Raw genomic sequence first — 17,387 nt, 5'->3', positions numbered from 1 at the left:
AGCATGGCCATGGCACAGGCAGCTGCTTTGGGCCACGATCTCAGACAGGGCACAGTAGTAGGAGGGGTATCCCTTGACGCCCACCAGGGGTCTATCAGCCATTGTGTGCAGTTTGGAGAAATTCACATGGAGGTTAGTCACCTGCAGGGGCTCTGGAGATACAGATTGTGAGACCTCAGGCGCCTTGGTCGTCATCCCTCTATGTTTGAGATGGAGGGGAAGGAATGGGGGGTAGGGGTGTCCCTTCCCTCTCTGCATCATTGCAGCCACCTCCTCTAGCACCCATGCTGTGAGACTTCCTCATCCCTGCTCCCCTGGGCATACCATGTTAGGATGACCACAGCTCCTCCGCCTCTGCACTGCTCCAGCCCTGATATCGCTCTTGAGCTGCACCTGCACATCCCACTGCCTCCTGGACACCCCATTCTAGCATCTCTAGATATTTGAAACCTGCTTCCCCAATGCAGTAAAGAAGTCCATTCCCCAACCCATCACCCAAACTAGAAATCAGTTTATCACCCAGCCAAACCACATAAGCTATTAGTTTGCTTATTTATTGACTGTCTTTCTCACTTTTATGTCAGCTCATGTCAGCTCCAAGAAGACAGATACCTTGTCTATCTTCTTCCCCCTGAGCATTGCTCAGAAGATGCCTGGCCCACAGTGGGGCTCAATGGGAACTTGTTAAATGTACACATGAATGGAGAGATGGGTCCATAGCTCCTCCTTCTGCTCTACAGCTTAAGTCAGTTACCAAGCCAAGGTTACCTCCTATACCTCTCCTTTGCCAGGTCTCCCCTTTCTCCTGATCAGAGGAACGAGCAACAGCTGCTTGGGGACCTAGAGTGAGGGCTCGGGGTGAGTAGTTGGTAATAACTGCAGGCAAGGTGGGTGTAGAGCGTAGAGAAAAAGCTAGTTTGAGGTTTGTCCTCCTGTTTTGGTACTTGCCTGGCCTGGCTCTGGGCTGCCCTGTGGGGTTATGGTTAAGCGTTCTCTAGCCTTTTAACAAGCCTTCTGCTTTACAAGAGGTCACACCCAGAGAAGCCGTGGCGCCACCTAGAGGCAGCTGTAGGGAGGTAGGACATCAACTAAGGCCAGGGTGATGAATCAACCAGGAGAGCAATGACAGGGCGACCATGATAGGGACAGTGATGGGGAATGGTGATGGAGGCTCATAAAAAGGAGAGTTATAAGGTACAGTGATAGGAGCAGACAGAGGACAGTTATGAAGGCTGGCATGGATAGCAGTGATGGGGACTATAGTGGGGCCCCACAAAGGACTTCAGTGATGTGGCAAAGATAGGGGACAGACATGGAAACTGCTACCCATACCAGCCCTTATACACTGGGCACAAGTATAGGGACCAGCAATGGGACACGAATGGGAGGCCTTAACAGGGACCACAATAGAGGATCATGGCAGGACAAGAGTTGGGGAAACATGCTGGGGGACTGAACTGGTTTGCCTGCTACCCTGCCCCACCAGTGCACATGTTCAGGCAGGACCTCACCTCTCCAACACCCTCACTCCGCCCAAGTGAGTATCTGGCTGTCCTGACATGCAAGGAATACAGGACTGGCAGTGGGGATGATTACCCTGAATCTTGGTGTTGTTTGGGTCCTCCACCAGAATGGCTGGGTCCAGAACTTTGAAAACTACCTGAGAGGAAGAAGCAAGCCTGAACTTCTGTCTTCACTCTAAGGCCCAACCTCCCTTCCTCTGGGCCTGACCTCACCCTCAGTGGAAGGCTTGACCTCCGAGTAACACTGGTCACCGATGAGGTCACTGACTCTGTGGCCACTGGCAGGAGGGATCCCAGGAAAGAGGCCTGGGCAGTTGTGGGCAAAATATCAGTACACATGCCAGGAGTGGCCATGGTCTACTGAGTGTTTGAGGAGCAGAGCTGCTGGGCGGAATGTCTGGGGACAGGAGGGGGTTCTTGGGTCACCAGGGGCAAGCATCACTGGTAGGAATCAGGTTGGGAGGCACAGAGCAATCCTTCAGGCTGGGGTACTGGGTCACCTTGAAAGTCACAATGAGGTGGGTAAAGTAGAAGGCACCTTCTAGGTCCAGCTGGATGGTGATTCTCAATACCTATAACCATAATGGCTGGTCAGAGTGACCAGGCCCTGACCCCAGACCTGCACACATGGGCACACCAGCACCCTCACCACTCTCTGCCACCAGGTCTTGTTGCTGTCGTGACTGCGCCCGCCCCAGATCACATTCTCAATGCCATAGCCTTCCCGGTCCCGAGAGCCACAGAAGCAGCAATTTTCAGGGTCTTGGGGGAGGTCCCAAGGAAACTGAGTAGGCAGGGGGTAAATGGGCGGCCCCCCATTCCAAGAATTCAGAGGACAGGCCTCTCCCTCTAGTCGCCAGCAAACCCCACAGGATCAAACCTGCCCAGAAAAACCCAAAGATACCATCTCCGGAGCACCCACCCTCCTCCCCACCTGTAGGTGACTGACAATGCAGTAGGGCTCAGGGCCATGGAGGCCACAGGTGGACGAGGTTCAAAGGCTCTGGCCATGGCCAGCAATAAGGTTGCTGGTGAGTGGGTAGCAGCTGCCACTTGAGCAGCCTGGTGGGAGAACTTCCTGGGCAATTGCTCTGGGAGCCTGGACTGGGAGGGACAGTCTGTGTAGAGATCCTAGGGGTACCCCCACCTCACGCCACCCTACAGGGAGGCCTGGAGATTTCTTCTCTCCCTCTGGCTGGCTCTCAGAGAAAGAGCAAACCCCTCACCCATCGGTGGCAGCAGCAGCAGAACAGAAAGGAGAGGCCTAGCCTGGCTGGGGGTCCTGGGCGGTGGGAGATGGAATCAGGCCTGAGAGAGAGAATGCAGAGTGAGCCACAGGTTGGGCCGCCCTTGAGTTGAGTGAAGCCCTCAGGTCATTCTCCATACTCACATGGTAGATGGAAGCACTACCGCCAGACGCAATGAGCATGCACGGTTGTGGGACTACAGTACAGCTGGGAGTGAGGGGGTCCCCAGAGCCTGGGGAACCAAGGGAGGCAGCCCCCAAGGGAAAGATATTAATAGCAGCCACCAGATGCAGAAGAAAGGTGGGGAGGGAGGGAGGCACCAAGAAGCACACAGAGCTTCTACAGGTCCACCATTCAATGCAGCTGATGCCAGCAGGGTCAGAGTTCAGACTAACCCACAGAAACAGAAATGATCTGATACTCATTCCAATGAGGTTCCTACCCCTAGCCCTGAAAGGCTGTTCGTCTCCAGGAGCCTCTGGGGAATGTGTCCCCCTCCCTGCCAGCCCCAGCCACTGCCACTCTGGCTGGGCAGTGGGTGAAGAACTGGTAGATGGAAGAGAACTAGTTTTGTTCAGGGTTCAGGGCCCAGCCCCCTCTCCAAAGCAGAAGAGCAGATAATGTCTGAAACATACAGGCCCTGTTGGGAGGTATGATAAAGCTAGACTGGGAATAGCCAGAGCACTTGGAACCCAGGCAGAAAACACTGCTGATGGAGCGAGGAAGTCATTAAAACTCTCCTGGCTCAGGTACAGAGTACCCCATCCACGCAAAGAGAAAATTCTCTGGTCACTGAGGGCAGATTCTGTGGCCCTACAACCAAGAGCCCTGGCCCCCAACTCAACTCCTAAGCCCTTGCCATCAATTGGGGAAGTAGACGTTAGTCACTCTCTTAAAAGGAGGAGAGGCAGAGTACTTCAGCCAGTTTAGGCCTGGCCCTGCTTCATGCAAGCCCAGGCAAAGCCCCAAGGTTTCAGCTAGAGCAGGCTAGGAGACACAGCCAGGCTGTCTGCTCTGCCCCTAGGGAGCAGTTCCAGAAAACTCCCCTTCTCTCACCTAAATGCTGGCTGCAAGCTTCCCTATAGAGCCACCTTTTCTCTTCTGCATGGGGCCTATCTGGGTAACAAATCAGGGCAGCTGCAAGGGAGGCGTCCCACCTCAGAGTGGCTCTGCTCTTGCCCTCAGGGGCTGCCTCTCCACATCCACAGAGGCCAGAATCTCAAGAGGCTTGGGAGCTGCCCCTTCCCACATCATCCCATCGCTCACATCAATGACCTGCCCCAGACTACCAGGACCCTCTCTGGCAGCCCTGTTCCTGGGGCCACTTTTCCTATATGCTCAAGCTGGCCTATCGCAGTCACAAATAGAAAAAAAGACCATAGAGGGTGGGCCGGGAGACTGAAAGGTGGAAAGGTATAAAACGTGATAGATGGAACAGTGGACATACAACTTGAAGAGTAATAAGTCACAGTGCATCGCGCCATGAGAACATCCCCTCCCGCCCCCCCACCCCCACCCCACATCCTCCAGTCTCTGAAAGGAGGCCGGTGGCTCTCAGGGCCCTGGAGAGGCACCTGGAGTCCTCGGGGTTGTGGAGTCCATGGGCATTGCACACTGTGCCACTGGCCACACAGACAGTTGGGCTCAGGTTCCCCAATCATTGCTATGTGAAGGAATCAGGGTGCTGAGCATGGCAGCAATGGCTGGAGCCGTATTACAGGGGATAGGTTCACGTGGAGGATCCGTTGAGCCCGCTGCCGCACCTCATCGTCCGAGAACCGCCTGTCCACCTTGATGACCCGGAATTTCAGCAGCTTTGCTGTTCCAGGCCCTAGCCATGCCTTAGGGGATCGGGGCCCAAGCCGTGTTCTCTTCCAGGGAGGAAGATCCTTCGCCTCCTCAGCCCTTTTCCTCTTCTGCCCCCCAGTCTCAGGGCGGCCTTTCTGGACCCTCCTTGCAGTCCTGGCCTGTACAGACCCTTTTGGCCTGCCCCTGCCCCTGGGCTGGGTCCGAGCCGCCTTGGCCCGCACTGTCTTGGCTTTGGCCTTTCCCCGCACTGCCTTGGCCCTCGCCCGCACTGCCTTGGCTTTGGCCTTGATCCGTGCCACCTTAGCCTTGGCCCTGATTTGTGCTGCCTTGGCTTTGGCCTTGATCTGTGTTGCCTTGGCTTTTGCCCGGGGCTTGGCAGTCTTGGCCTGTGTTTGAGCCACCTTGGCCTGGGCACGAGCAGCTTTGGCCAGTGTTCGAGCTGCCTTGGCCTGGGCTGTTTTAGTGCCCAGGGTAGAGTTACCTTTCATTCGCAGGCTACTGAGGGACCCAGTGGCTTTGTAGGTCTTGCTCTGGGGCCCAGTGCCTTGTTGGGGTCTGGCCCTGGAGCCTTTGCCTGTCAGACACTTGGGGCCCTTGTTTGTGCCTTTTCTGGGAGCTTTGGGCCGGGGGTTCCCCAGCCCCTTCCCTGAATCTTTCCGCAGCTTCAGGGGAGAGTCTACAAGTGAGAGCTGCAGTGACTGTGCCTTGTGCTTGGCACTCAAGCAGGGCATGGGAGTTTTGAGTGGAACCAGGGCCTCAAGGACGACGGAGAGCCGCATGGCAGGGTAGACACCTGGATAGAGGTGGGTGGGGAAACCCACTGCTGCACCCCGGGCACGGCTGGCACTTGACTGCTTCAGAGAGCTCAGTAGCAGGTTGGTGGTAGCATGCTTGGCAAGGGCTGGTGTGGATGATTTGGCCAGCCTGCCAGGCAGTGGCATGGGGAGCAGCGTGGCCCGGCCTGCAGGCAACCGCGTGGCAGTTCGGGGAGCACTGGTTGGAAGAGATGTGGTAGCTGGGATGGGGGCACGAGCTTGTAGCTTTGTCTGGCTTGGGGGGTTGGCTGTACATGAACTATAGCCATAAACATCACCACTGCGCAGGATGGTAGGTTGGAAGCCATCATCCCGCAGACCCTGCAGGAAGGCCACAAGCTGGGCCTCTGTGGCACTGAGATCCTGGCTCATGGGGTTAAAGACAAGCAGCGCCTCCTCCAGGGCCTTTTTCCCTGCCGTGGAGATCCTCGACCAGGAGTGCACAGCTTTCTCCTCCACATGCTGCACCACCACGCTCATGGCATTAGGCACTGCAGATCTGCCTGGGTATCCACAAACCAGCGCTTGGCACCTCCGAAGCAAGAGGAAAAAGAGTCAGTAAGAACAGCACCAAGATAAGGGGCTAGGATAGGTAGTAGAACATCTAGGCCTGCACTCTCCATAACATCCATTGACATGAAGAGACCTGACCACTCCTTGGGGCAACACTCTGGTCTCTGACCTACCATGGTGGCAAGGCAGGGGTTGGGGGGTGGGGGAGGGACGCACATGGGTCAGAAGCTGCTTCTTCAGGATACGTGACCACAAGTTCATCAGAGCCATCTAACCTGCTGTTGGGTCCCTAGAAAGATTTGGCCCATTCTAATTCAATTCTGAATTCTAGGCCAGAAACCTAGTATTAGATTCAACCCTGGGAACACAGGTGAATACCTCGGCCCTCAAGGAGCCGTGGGCAGAAGGCAAGACAGAGGCACCATCAAGGTTCTTGGGTGTGCAGACTGGCACCCAGCTCAGCTCGCCAATGAGTCAGGCAAGGATTCCTGGGGGAGGCAACACTTAACTGGGACATGAGTGATCAAAAGGAAAGGACCCGCTGTAAATGGAGCAAAAAGGGGCATAATTTATACAATGGCTCTGAAGTGAGAAAGAGTAAGGCACACTTGGTGTGACTGGAATCTGCAGTCAGGGCTGGGAGATCTAGCCAGAAAAACAGGTGAAAGCAGGGCAACACAAGCCTTGAATGTGGCCAAAGGGCCCAGACTTACACCCAATGTCCATCTCTGTTACTCCAGCTGCTGCTGTTCAGGTGTCCAAGGATGAACCTCCTTGCCCACCAGAAGTTTTGCTTTCAGAGTCCCCAGACAGGCCACTCAGGTCTGATTCCTAGCACCACAGTGACGGAGACCAACCCCAGGGAAAGAACCACACTCCCCAAGAGAAACTAAAAAGATGATGAGTAGCAGGTACTAATGACACATCTCTAAGCAATCAGGCAGGCTAGGGGCCAGGCAGTCAGACCAAGAGGCCAGGGTCTGACAGTGGGTGGTTAATAAGGTGGACACTAGAGATTTGATTTGTCCTAATTAGGGTTTGGAGGGCCCCAGACCTTGGCACAGCTCAGATGGAGCCGTCTGGGAACACCGAAGTTGTCCCATGCTTCTCTGAAAAAGCTGTAGATATTATCTTGACTAATATCTAATGCCCAACCCAGCACTGAGGGCTCCAGGAGGCAGCTCCCCAGCTGCACGGGATTATTAAAAGATCAACTGGGATCAGGCAGGTCCCTGGGGCCAGGAGGCAGCTTATTCCTACCGCCCTAATGGACCAGAGGAAGTTTTCAAAATCCCCTGGAGCTCTTTGTTTGGAAACATTCTTGGATCCTCAGGTGTCTCCAGCACTTCCTCTCTCCAGAGGCCATTCTCCGAGCACAATCCTTGCACATGACTTTAGTTCTTTTCTTTCATTTTTTCCCAGGGGATGCAGTCCCCAGGGTTGTGAATTGTAGAACAGAGAGGGGCCTGTTTACCCTCAGGCACAGATACTGGGGGTGAGCTGGGGGTTCTTCCGCCCAGGTCGGTCTGGGCCCTTGAGAGGGAGTCTTCTGGGCTTTCCAAGAGGCTCCGGAAACAGAGGCTGCAGCCTGGCCCCCGACTTCCCTTCACACGTGCCCCCGAGGCCGGCAGGGGAAGTTGATGAAAGATGGGGGACGGGAAAGGCCCCATCCAAACGGACTGGTGTGGGGGCAGATCAGGGCCCTCGGCTGGGAGGCCGCATCCCTGGGGCCTGAGCCGCGGGTAGAAGCAGCGGTCTTGGAGACAGCGAAAAGCGCGGAGCGGTCAGGGCGAGCCCGACTGGGTCGCGCAGCCCCAGGGTGGGGTCGCTGGGCACGGGGTGGGGGTGGGGTAGGGGGGGTCTCAGCCGAGCCGGCGGAGGGCGCGGGTCCGGGAAGAGCCAGCCGCTCGGCCCATCCGCCCTGTCGCCTCGCGGACGGCCCCCCCGCGGTGCGGCTAGGCCCACGGCCCCAACCTACCGGCGCCGCCGCGGGGACCCAGGACGCGCCTCTGCGCCGCCTCCGCTGCTCCAACATGGCCGCCCGCTGAGCACCGGAAGTGCGCTGCGCTTCCGCTTCCGGGACCTAGCCCGCCCTAGTGACCTTTGACCCCCCGAGACCCCGTTTCCCCCAAAGTCTGAGGGCGGGGTAGATGGGTACCAGGGAAGGCTTCCTGGAGGAGGTGGCCGCGGGGACTGCTCTAAACCCATCCGGGCCTGTGCAGGAGTCTGAGGAGCAGAGGCCCTCTCAGACGCGGCCCTAGGCACCAACTGCACTGGAGCCCGGCTAGGACTGGTTTAGGGGCCCAACTGACCCCCTCTCTGAGGAGCCTGGTGGTGCAGCCACATCTGGGAGCGACTCTCGGCAAGGTCCAAGCCATCCTCCACCCTCTGGTCCTCCTACAGCCACTGACAAGGCCTGCCTCTGTCCCAGATGCCTGACCAGAGGGTGAAAGAGGAGTGCCTGCTGCCTGGGAGGATGGCGGGGGAGCCCCTATTGTTTTTGTAGCAGGAGTACCTCCTCAGAGGGCAGCAGGCCTTCCTCTCTTACTGAGAATGGGGCCCACTGCATGTGGCATGAAAGGCTCGTGTGCACACATGTGCTGCACACAAGCCCAAAGTTGGGCGTGTCCAATCTGAGAGTCCCAGCATACCAGTGTGGGCCTAAGCGTACTTGCCTAGGAACAGGTGCATGGGTGTGGTGGGAGGACCCCAGCCCAGCCTCAGCCCCCTAAATGGCAAGAAGTCCTGCCTCCAGTCTTAAGCCTGCCCTGAATCCCTGTCCTTTTGCCTAGGAGACTGGGACCTCAGTCTTTCCACCTGTACCCTGGGGCCAGCAGAAGGGCGGTAGTTACAGGGCCTACTGCCCAAGCAGCACCAGATGAGAGGACAAAGGTCAAAATTAACCCTAGGAGTCCCAGGGGTCAGAATGGTCTCTACTGCTCTGACCAAAGGCCCCTCTTGGTCAGGGGGTCCCCACATCCAAGGAGCCAGCATGGAAGCCCTGGTTTCATGAATGAGATGGTGGGGGCATTTGCACTTGAATCAGAGCCTGCGCTAGGAGGCAGAAATACTGCCACAACTCTTGGGCCCTGACATGTACAATGGTGCCAAATTTGGTAGCTGGGGCCAGGTGGAAGTTGATGGGCAATCACAAGAGGGTGGCTGGGTGCTTCATTTGGGGACTGGTTAATAGCCCTTCTCCCTCCCAATATGAATTCAGGATTCTCCAGCTGCTCTACATCTCCCTGCCTATACAGAGGGGTCTGGGCACCAGCAAAGAAAAACACCCACCCCACCACAGGCCTCACCTGGTGTCCCTGAACTTCCCAGGGCCTTAGCACTGATGGTGGTGTCCTCAGCACCTTCAAGCGTAGCCAAGCTGTCCAGTAGGAAATGCAAACTCTCCTGCTCCTCTGGGGTCAGTGCTTCTAGCCCCTCATCCTGGTAGAGAGAAGGGAAGGGTGGGATCCCAAGGGCCAGGCCTCAAGAGATGCAATCAGGAAGTCCCACCTGAGTGTTCCCAGTCCTTAATTGTGTGTGAGCCCTGTCTCTGCCCTATCCATTGTTGAGTATTAGCTATTCACTCTCAGGACCAATCCAGCCTCACCTTCTGCCCCACTTGTCTTCCACAGCTTCTCCAAAGCCAGCTGGAGAAGCTGCCTCTGTGTAGGTGGGGCTAGGGCTGCATAAGCAGAAGCCACTTCCATGAAGACGCAGAGCTCAGCCTCCAGTGATGGCATGGACCTAGGTGTGTCCTAGGAAGGGGAGCTCTCTCTGATGATGTCCAGCCCAGAGGTCAGAGCAAAATGGAGGACTAGGAAGGGTAGGTCCATTCCCAAGCTGTGTCCCTTTCAGACATCAGAACTGGGATCATGGTAGGGGTTAGGAGTAAGGGTCATGGGGTACCTAGCTCCCTGAGTGGAGGCTGATCCTTCTGCCTCTTGGTGCCCAGTATGACCCAGATGGAACTCTCTGGGAGTATTAATCAGAGCAAAGTCTGACTTGACCTGGACTTTGGTGGATACTGACTTTATAGGTATAACTGAGATCCGATAGGATGAGGTTGGGAGAGACCACTGGGTCATCCAAGGATTCAGCCCTTGTTCTCCATTTGGCATCTTTTATTGCCCTGAGTGATGGGACCGGCAACCCTATCTACCTGAGCAGAGAGGTCTGGTGGAGATCTAGATATGAGTGAGACCAGTGGCCTAGGAGGGATCACTCCAGGAGGGAGTCTGTGAGCCAAGGAGAAAAGCCAGGGGCAGATCTTGAGGAGCTACTTCCTGGGAAGGGAAAGGAAGCAGGGCTTGTAAAAGATTCTGAGAGGCAGGATAAGCAGTAGGAGGAAGTCAAGGTCATGAGGAGTGAAACTTTGAAGACGCTAGTAAGATTTCAGTTGAGACAAGTTTCACAAGGACCCCCTAGTTTTAGCTATATGGTGTTCCTTCCTTGGTGACTTCCAACTCCAATTGCCAGGCCCTAAAACGGGCTGAAGACTCTCTCTCTAGTCATGGAGAAGGCTCTGCCCACACTCTTGGCAGGCTATAAGTCAGGCAGGCTAGGGAATTAATGCCCCCGAGCAGCTCTCAATCCATGACTGATGGAGATTTGAAAATGAGTACCTCATCAACACTTGCTCTGGTAGGAGGGACAATAATGTGAGGCCCATGTTCTATACTAGCTTTCAGAGTCCCCAGCAGGATTTGGTCTCAGTTGCCCACAGTGGTAACTTCCTTGATGAAACACTCTTTATATAAAGGCTACTTTCCTATCTCTTTGCCAGTACTCTACTGGTGCTTCCTGGCCTCACTTCCCACATTAACTATATGCACTTGTATCTTTGTCTCCAGGTGTGCTTCTGGGGAAAATGAGACAGACACTGTCCGTGAAAGAGGGACAAGATAGTAGCAAGCACAGACAACCACAAGGTGACCACAAGGTCTCATAGGCCACCACTGACCTATACGAACAGGCCCCCAGCTCACAGACTTGGCCAGTACTCTGAATGCTCAGAAGATAGGCTGGGTAAGGCTCTCTGTCTGAGGTAGGTAGGCCTTTGGCACACCAGGTTGCTCTCGCCTGACCCCAGAGTTTGCTAGAGGCAGGTCTGGGACCATGAAGATGGACAGTCACAAAGTGCCTTGGACCCCAGAGTAGCCCAGGCCTCAGGACCTATGGGATGAGGCCAAAGTGACTTGCCTGGGAGTTTCCCTGGCCTCTAACTCTTCAAGCTCACCCTACGCTCAGAGCTACCCTCTCCACCCAAAAACTCCTCCCACCCAGGCCTGTGGAAGGTCCTGTCAAGCCCTGAGGCAGGCACTGTCTGCTCCTCCACTCCCTCTCTCTAGCCTCAGTGTGTACCGTAGGACCTATTCTGTGCCCTGCTGTGTGCCTGGGGAATGGCCACCCAGGCACCATCCCCACCAGAGGCCCAGGCCATGCCCCAAGTGGCCTCCAGGGGGCGCCGCCGCAAAGCCTGTTTTTGGGCTCCTCCGAGCTCAGTAGGTGGTGGGCCGGCGGCTGCAGCTCAAGCCCCCAGGTTGTGCTGGCCCACCCCCCACCGGTGCTCCCAGGCTGGGTCCCGCTCAGAACGGCCCCCACCGCACACGTGTTGTGCTGCTTACCGCTGCCTCATTTCTCCCCCCGGCCCGAGGTGGACCCTAGGTCCTGAGCAGGCCTCGTGTCCACATGTCCGTGTCTTTTCACCCGTTTGCGTGTGACCATGGGTCTGCGCGGCCTGCTCCGGCCACGGCAGGTGCAGGGTTAAGGCGGGGGGAGGTTTTCCCGAGTCGGGAGGGGGATGAGGGGCGGACGCCGTCCAGCCCCGCCCCGCGCCGGAGCCGAGCCGGAGCCCCGCCGGAGCCTGGCCTCAGCCCCAGTCAGAGCCCGCACCAGCGGAACCGGAACGGCCGACCTCGCGCCCCGGCGGCGCCGGAGCCCGGGCCGGTGAGTCCCGCGGGAGCCACGCTCAAGGGAAGTTTAGGGGCATGGGGTGTAGAGCCCCAAGCGCGCTCGCCTGGACCCGCCCCCCCTCCCCGCCCCCTACTCCTGCGAGGTGGAAGTTTGAGGCCAGGAGGCCCTCTCACCAGCGGTCCCAGGAGCGTGGTCCCTGCGGGGGGCTGGGAGGGGAGAGGCTGGGGAACTTGGGGATCTGCTGTGAGGGGACCCAGAAGTCCAGCTGCCCATTGCTGCTGGAAACGCCCTAGACTCTGGGACCGTAGAGTCCTGTGCTCACAGGATCCGCACATCATTCGCCTTCTCCCTCTGGACATCAAGGAGGCTGGCCTCTGAGAACGGGGCATGGACAAACCCCTGAGGGTAGACCTCAAGGGGGAATGTGGGACCTTGGCGTCCAGCCCCTCCTCTGATCTTGGCCTTTTGCTAGTGGGAATGGATGAACTTTATGGAACAGGCCCCAAAAGGTTGGTAAGGATACCCCGGAGTCTGATCCCTGGCAGCTACTGAGAGACCCTTATGGCTGCCCAAGGCACACTGGAAGCCAGGAAGCAGGGAGGGTACAGTAGAACTCTGCTGATGCAGAGCACCAGGGTGAGAATTTTTGAGGGGAAGGAAAGGGGGCCAAGATGGAGAGTCCTATCCTAGGTGTCTTGCCTCCCTCCTAGACCTAGATTTGACCAGGGAGCTCCTAGGTGAGAGCAGGGTTAGGAGCAGAATCCCTCATGCACCATAGGAATTAGGAGAGTTGCCTGGATGTCTGGGAGTCTCCCCTCCTCACTCCAGGAGGTGTGCCTCCACAGTGGTGTGCTAGCTACCGGGGGTGGGTCCTCCATCCTGCCTTTCCCACCAGTGATTTTGGGCCAGCCCTGCTCTCAGCTACAGGCTGCTCATCTGTACCGTGAGGGGCTATATCCAGTGGCACTGACCCTTTGTTTTCCCTCTCTCCTCCAGGTGAAGGCAAGGTCCCTGGACTGGTCAGACGTCCCCTTGTAGCCCTGGTAGAATCAAGATGAGGCCCCATCTTTCCCCCTCAGTGAGGCCTGTAGCCTGAGCAGATGGCATGGCCTGCCACTGGAGATGAATACCATGGCTACAGGAGGTAGCCGGGCCTTTGCTTGGCAGGTGTTCCCACCCATGCCCACCTGCCGGGTGTATGGCACAGTGGCATACCAGGATGGTCACCTGTTAGTACTGGGGGGCTGTGGCCAGGCTGGACTACCCCTGGACACTGCTGAGACACTGGACATGGCCTCACATACATGGCTGGCACTGGCACCCCTGCCCACTCCCCGGGCTGGCGCGGCTGCTGTGGTGCTGGGCAAGCAGGTGCTAGTGATGGGCGGTGTGGATGAGGGCCAGAGCCCAGTAGCTGCTGTGGAGGCCTTCCTGGCTGATGAGGGCCGCTGGGAACGTCGGGCCACACTCCCTCAGGCAGCCATGGGGGTTGCGACTGTGGAGAGAGGTGAGTGGCTTCCCAAGGAAAGTCCGTCAGGTGCCCCAACACCCTCCATTCTTCCTGACTTGGTCCCTTACCCTCAGAAATTGGGTAAGAGCTATGAATTTTGCCTGGGTGCCCTGGACTTAGCTTTGCCTTCTCTACCCTTGCCTCCCTAGCTCTGAGTTGGGCTAGCAGCAGCCTTAACTGCCTTTTCCAGCTGTCAGGTGGGAGGCAGAGCCCAGGCTGGCCCCCAGCGTGATGGGAGGCCCCAGTCACCTCCCTGCCCCATTCCTCCTCCCTAAGAGACAAGGAGGGATGGCCCAATGACTCCCAGAGTTATAAATAACCTGGGGGAGAGGGAGAGGAGCAGGGCCTTGGCTCAGAGCCCAGCAAGTGCTTAGATTGCCCCCCCCTACACACACACACCAGGGAGCCTGAGCTGGACAAAGGTCAAGCTGGCCTGGAGACAGTTGCTGTGGAAGCTCCCAGCTGACTAACCCATCTCCCCAAGACCCCCAGACATGCCCCCAGGTGACCCTGAGGGCATAACAGGGCAAGAACCTACTCTAGTGAAAGGGCAGGGTGGAGAGGTACTGGCAAGGCTCCTGGGCAGAAAGAAGGCTTGTGGCCAGCACCCTCATCCTGCAGGCCCAAGCCCCTCTCCCAGCCCCCGAACTGATCCCCAGAGCCCCTTCCCCAGTCTGAGTACCATGCTGAGCAGATCCCCAAATGCCGCCCCCCCTCCCCCAGCTTAAACCATCCTCCACCCTCCTTCCCCCATGGGATCCCCCACCTTGTGGCCTCCAGGTCTGACCACCAGTCCTGCTTGGATGCCAGACTTGGTTGCCATAGCATCTCCAAGGAAACGGAGACAGATTATAATTAGATCGGCTGCCTCCTGCTCTTCATTTGGAGGGGCCCTGGCCAGAGTGGGAATCCTAGATCTCCCAGCCCCGACTCCAGGCAGGCAGATTTCCACTTTGCTGCTGGGGAGGGATACCACAAACACATGGTCCACAGCCACCCCCAGGCCTGACCAGGGCAGCTGTCAGAGTGAGGTGCCCTGGAGAGGCTGGGGTACAGTCTGAATTACTCTTTTTTATGCAGATGGTATGGTGTATGCTCTGGGGGGAATGGGCCCCGACACAGCCCCCCAGGCCCAGGTTCGGGTGTATGAGCCCCGTGGGGATTGCTGGCTTTCACTACCTTCCATGCCCACACCCTGCTATGGAGCATCTACCTTCCTGCATGGGAACAAGATCTATGTCCTGGGTAAGGACCTGGGGGATATGGGAAATGGGCTTGAAGTCCAGAAGCATCTACCCCAGGTTGGCTGGGATCAGGCTTAGTATGGGATGGTGGGACAAGAAAAGCTTTATTTGGGTAAACCAGGTTTGCTCGGAGGCTCTGACCTCTGGTGGCCCTGCTGGGACTGGAAAACTAAACCCTAGAGCCTGAGGATCTGCAGGGTGGGTGATCCATGCTCTGGTGTGCATACAGCTGGGTATGGGGAGCTGGGACGGGCAGTGATGAAGGCTCAGCAACCTCGTGAAGAAGGAGACTTCCAGACCCCCTGGGCTCTCTCCCAGGTGCCCCAATTCCCTTGGCAGGGGGCCGCCAGGGCAAGCTCCCAGTGACTGCTTTTGAGGCCTTTGATCTGGAGGCCCGTACCTGGACCCGGCACCCAAGCCTGCCCAGCCGCCGGGCCTTTGCAGGCTGCGCCATGGCCGAAGGCAGCGTCTTTAGCCTGGGTGGCCTGCAGCAGCCCGGGCCCCACAATTTCTACTCCCGCCCACACTTTGTCAACACTGTGGAGATGTTCGACCTGGAGCATGGTGAGCAGTGGCTGGCCTGGGCTGTCCTCCCATTCTCCATGGGATGGAGGGGTGCAGTGTGTTGAGGGGGCTAGATCTGAACTCCTCTCTCCTGCAGGGTCCTGGACCAAGATGCCCCGCAGCCTGCGCATGAGGGATAAGAGGGCCGACTTTGTGGTTGGCTCCCTTGGGAACCACATCGTGGCCATTGGGGGCCTTGGTGAGTCTCCGCGTGGCTAGGGATAGGGGAGCCCAAGACAGGAAGGAGTAGCCCTCAGCCTGAGCACCACCTCCTATCCTTCTCTAGGCATTCCAGGGATCAGAGCTTTGTGAGCTTTCCTTTCCCAGTCTGTGAAGTGGGCAGGATGTGGTCTGTGTGGCCTAGCTCTTGGGGTATCCCTCATACTTGACTGAGGGCTCTGTACCAGCAGTTGCCTATGAGACACGGACAGGACAAATGCCCACTGGATGAATGGAAAAATAGGAATATGAATGAATAAAGGAATGAATGATGAATAGGGGTGATGAGTAGCAAGGCACTGCCAGCCCCTCCTGGGGTGGTGCCTGCTGGGCCTTGTTCTGGGTTCAGGGAGCAAAAAAGCTGGAGCCCCTGCAGCCTGTGCCATTTACAACCTCTGTCTCCTTCCTGCAGGAAACCAGCCATGCCCTCTGGGCTCTGTGGAAGGCTTCAGCCTTGCACGGCGGCGCTGGGAGGCACTGCCTGCCATGCCCACGGCCCGCTGCTCCTGTTCTAGTCTGCAAGCTGGGCACCGGCTGTTTGTCATCGGGGGTGTGGCCCAGGGTCCCAGCCAAGCTGTGGAGGCACTGTGTCTGCGTGATGGGGTCTGAATGCCTGGTGCGGCTTGTCTACTGGAGCAGCTCAGTGCCAGAGGCAAATGTCCGTGGCTCCTTTTGCTGCTGAGGAAGCTTGCTGTGGCCCTGGGGGCTGAAGGAGGCACAGGGGTGGGCACTTTAGATACTGCCTTGGCGACTTGGGGGGGCCTTCGTCTTTAGCGCAGGACACACATACACTTACACCCACCTCTACCCACATTCATTCATGGACCATGCCCAGCTCCCCTCTTGCTCTGGAACTTACTGGGTCCTCTGGCCAACTGGGAAGTAGGAGGAGGGAGAGCTAGCCTCATGCCCCACAGGGTCGGTGCCTACCTGGAGTTGACCAGGCCCACCCCAATGTCTGTTCCTGAAAAAACCTAACTTCTAGCCTGCCTTGAGGTCCCCGTGGACCCAGGAGGGTTCAGAGAGGGTAGGGGACAGAGAGGGAATGGAGGAGTGGATGCAGGACCCTCCAGAGGGCCAGAGGAATGTAGGCCTTGGGCCCTTTACGCTGCTGGCTGTGTGACCTTGGGCAAGTCATTTCACCTCTCTGTGCCTCAGCGTCCTCATCTGTAAATGGGGATCTCTGAAAACTTCCTGCCCTACCTACCTCACAGGGCTGTTGTGAGGACCCAGGGAGTTCAGAAGTGGAAGTAAAAGTGCTGCTAAAATCTAGTCTATGGCCCCTGGTGTGGACTCTTGTGTTGTCCCTGAAGTGCCTGACCCTCCTTCAGAGGCCTCAACTCTCCCAAGGATGACAATCCAGAGGAGCCTTTTGGATCTGACCTCTGCCCTCCAAGTGTTCTGGTATCTAAGCCCCACCTAAGCCTCAGCTTCTCTTTTGGTGACATAGGATGACCACTGGTCCCCACTGTCCTGGATGTTAGAGGGAACTCACAGGATACCAGAGAAGAGCTCAGAAAACTACAACAAAACACAACAGGGTCAGGATGACCTCCAGGTATATGCCACACAGCATCTCCTCCAAGCCTGTGCTCACCTCCGTAGAGAGGGGTAGTCCAGTGGGGCTGTGGCCAGGACAGTCTTCCTCTGTCCCAGCTGTGGGGAAGCTGTCTCTTAGGCAGGACTGGATGGCCACCCACCAGACCCCTAGAGGCAATAGCCCACCAGAGAAAGCAAAGCTACCAGCTCTTTCCTCTTCCTCCATCTTTGCTGCCCATTAGTAGGAGCCATTGAGTCTGCTTTCCTTGCAGCCACACTGAGTGCAAGGAACTCACAGCTCGGTTTGCTGCAAGAATGAATTTGGGATCCTGGACCCACCTGCTGTGTCCTTGCTAACGCTCCTGGACACTTAGCCTCCTGCAGGCCTAACCCCTTTTCACTCACTGGCATGGTTCCCAGGGCAGCAACTCCCCTGCCCAGCACACAGGCACCAGGCACAGGGCTTAGCAGTGCCTTACTGTTCTCCAGCC

General features: G+C 57.2%; 2 protein-coding genes across 5 annotated transcripts; one reads left to right on the top strand and one right to left on the bottom strand.

Moving 5' to 3' along the window:
* Positions 1-4,176: 4,176 nt before the first annotated feature.
* CCDC71 (coiled-coil domain containing 71) lies at positions 4,177-11,669 on the bottom strand. 3 transcript variants are annotated; one of them, XM_008523955.2, is made up of 3 exons: positions 11,532-11,669; positions 9,216-9,348; positions 4,177-5,926 (listed from the first exon to the last, which is right to left on the bottom strand). In XM_008523955.2, the coding sequence occupies exon 3, from the start codon at positions 5,872-5,874 to the stop codon at positions 4,447-4,449; it is 1,428 nt and encodes a 475-aa protein (XP_008522177.1). In that variant the 5' UTR covers positions 5,875-5,926; positions 9,216-9,348; positions 11,532-11,669; the 3' UTR covers positions 4,177-4,446. The 3 variants fall into 3 exon arrangements, with proteins under 3 accessions (XP_008522177.1, XP_008522176.1, XP_008522178.1); XM_008523954.2 differs by lacking the exons at positions 9,216-9,348; positions 11,532-11,669 and adding an exon at positions 7,886-8,009; XM_008523956.2 differs by lacking the exons at positions 9,216-9,348; positions 11,532-11,669 and adding an exon at positions 6,621-7,957.
* A 46-nt stretch (positions 11,670-11,715) lies between these two features.
* Positions 11,716-16,629, top strand: KLHDC8B (kelch domain containing 8B). 2 transcript variants are annotated; one of them, XM_008523958.2, is made up of 6 exons: positions 11,716-11,853; positions 12,817-13,327; positions 14,411-14,575; positions 14,914-15,138; positions 15,236-15,337; positions 15,770-16,629. In XM_008523958.2, the coding sequence occupies exons 2-6, from the start codon at positions 12,943-12,945 to the stop codon at positions 15,964-15,966; spliced, it is 1,074 nt and encodes a 357-aa protein (XP_008522180.2). In that variant the 5' UTR covers positions 11,716-11,853; positions 12,817-12,942; the 3' UTR covers positions 15,967-16,629. The 2 variants fall into 2 exon arrangements, with proteins under 2 accessions (XP_008522180.2, XP_070431422.1); XM_070575321.1 differs by having other exon boundaries at positions 14,893-15,138.
* The last annotated feature ends 758 nt before the right edge of the window (positions 16,630-17,387 follow it).

The sequence above is a fragment of the Equus przewalskii genome, chromosome 15 (assembly GCF_037783145.1).
Source record: "Equus przewalskii isolate Varuska chromosome 15, EquPr2, whole genome shotgun sequence".
Lineage (NCBI taxonomy): Eukaryota > Metazoa > Chordata > Mammalia > Perissodactyla > Equidae > Equus > Equus przewalskii.
This window is presented reverse-complemented; position numbering and strand designations above follow the sequence as displayed.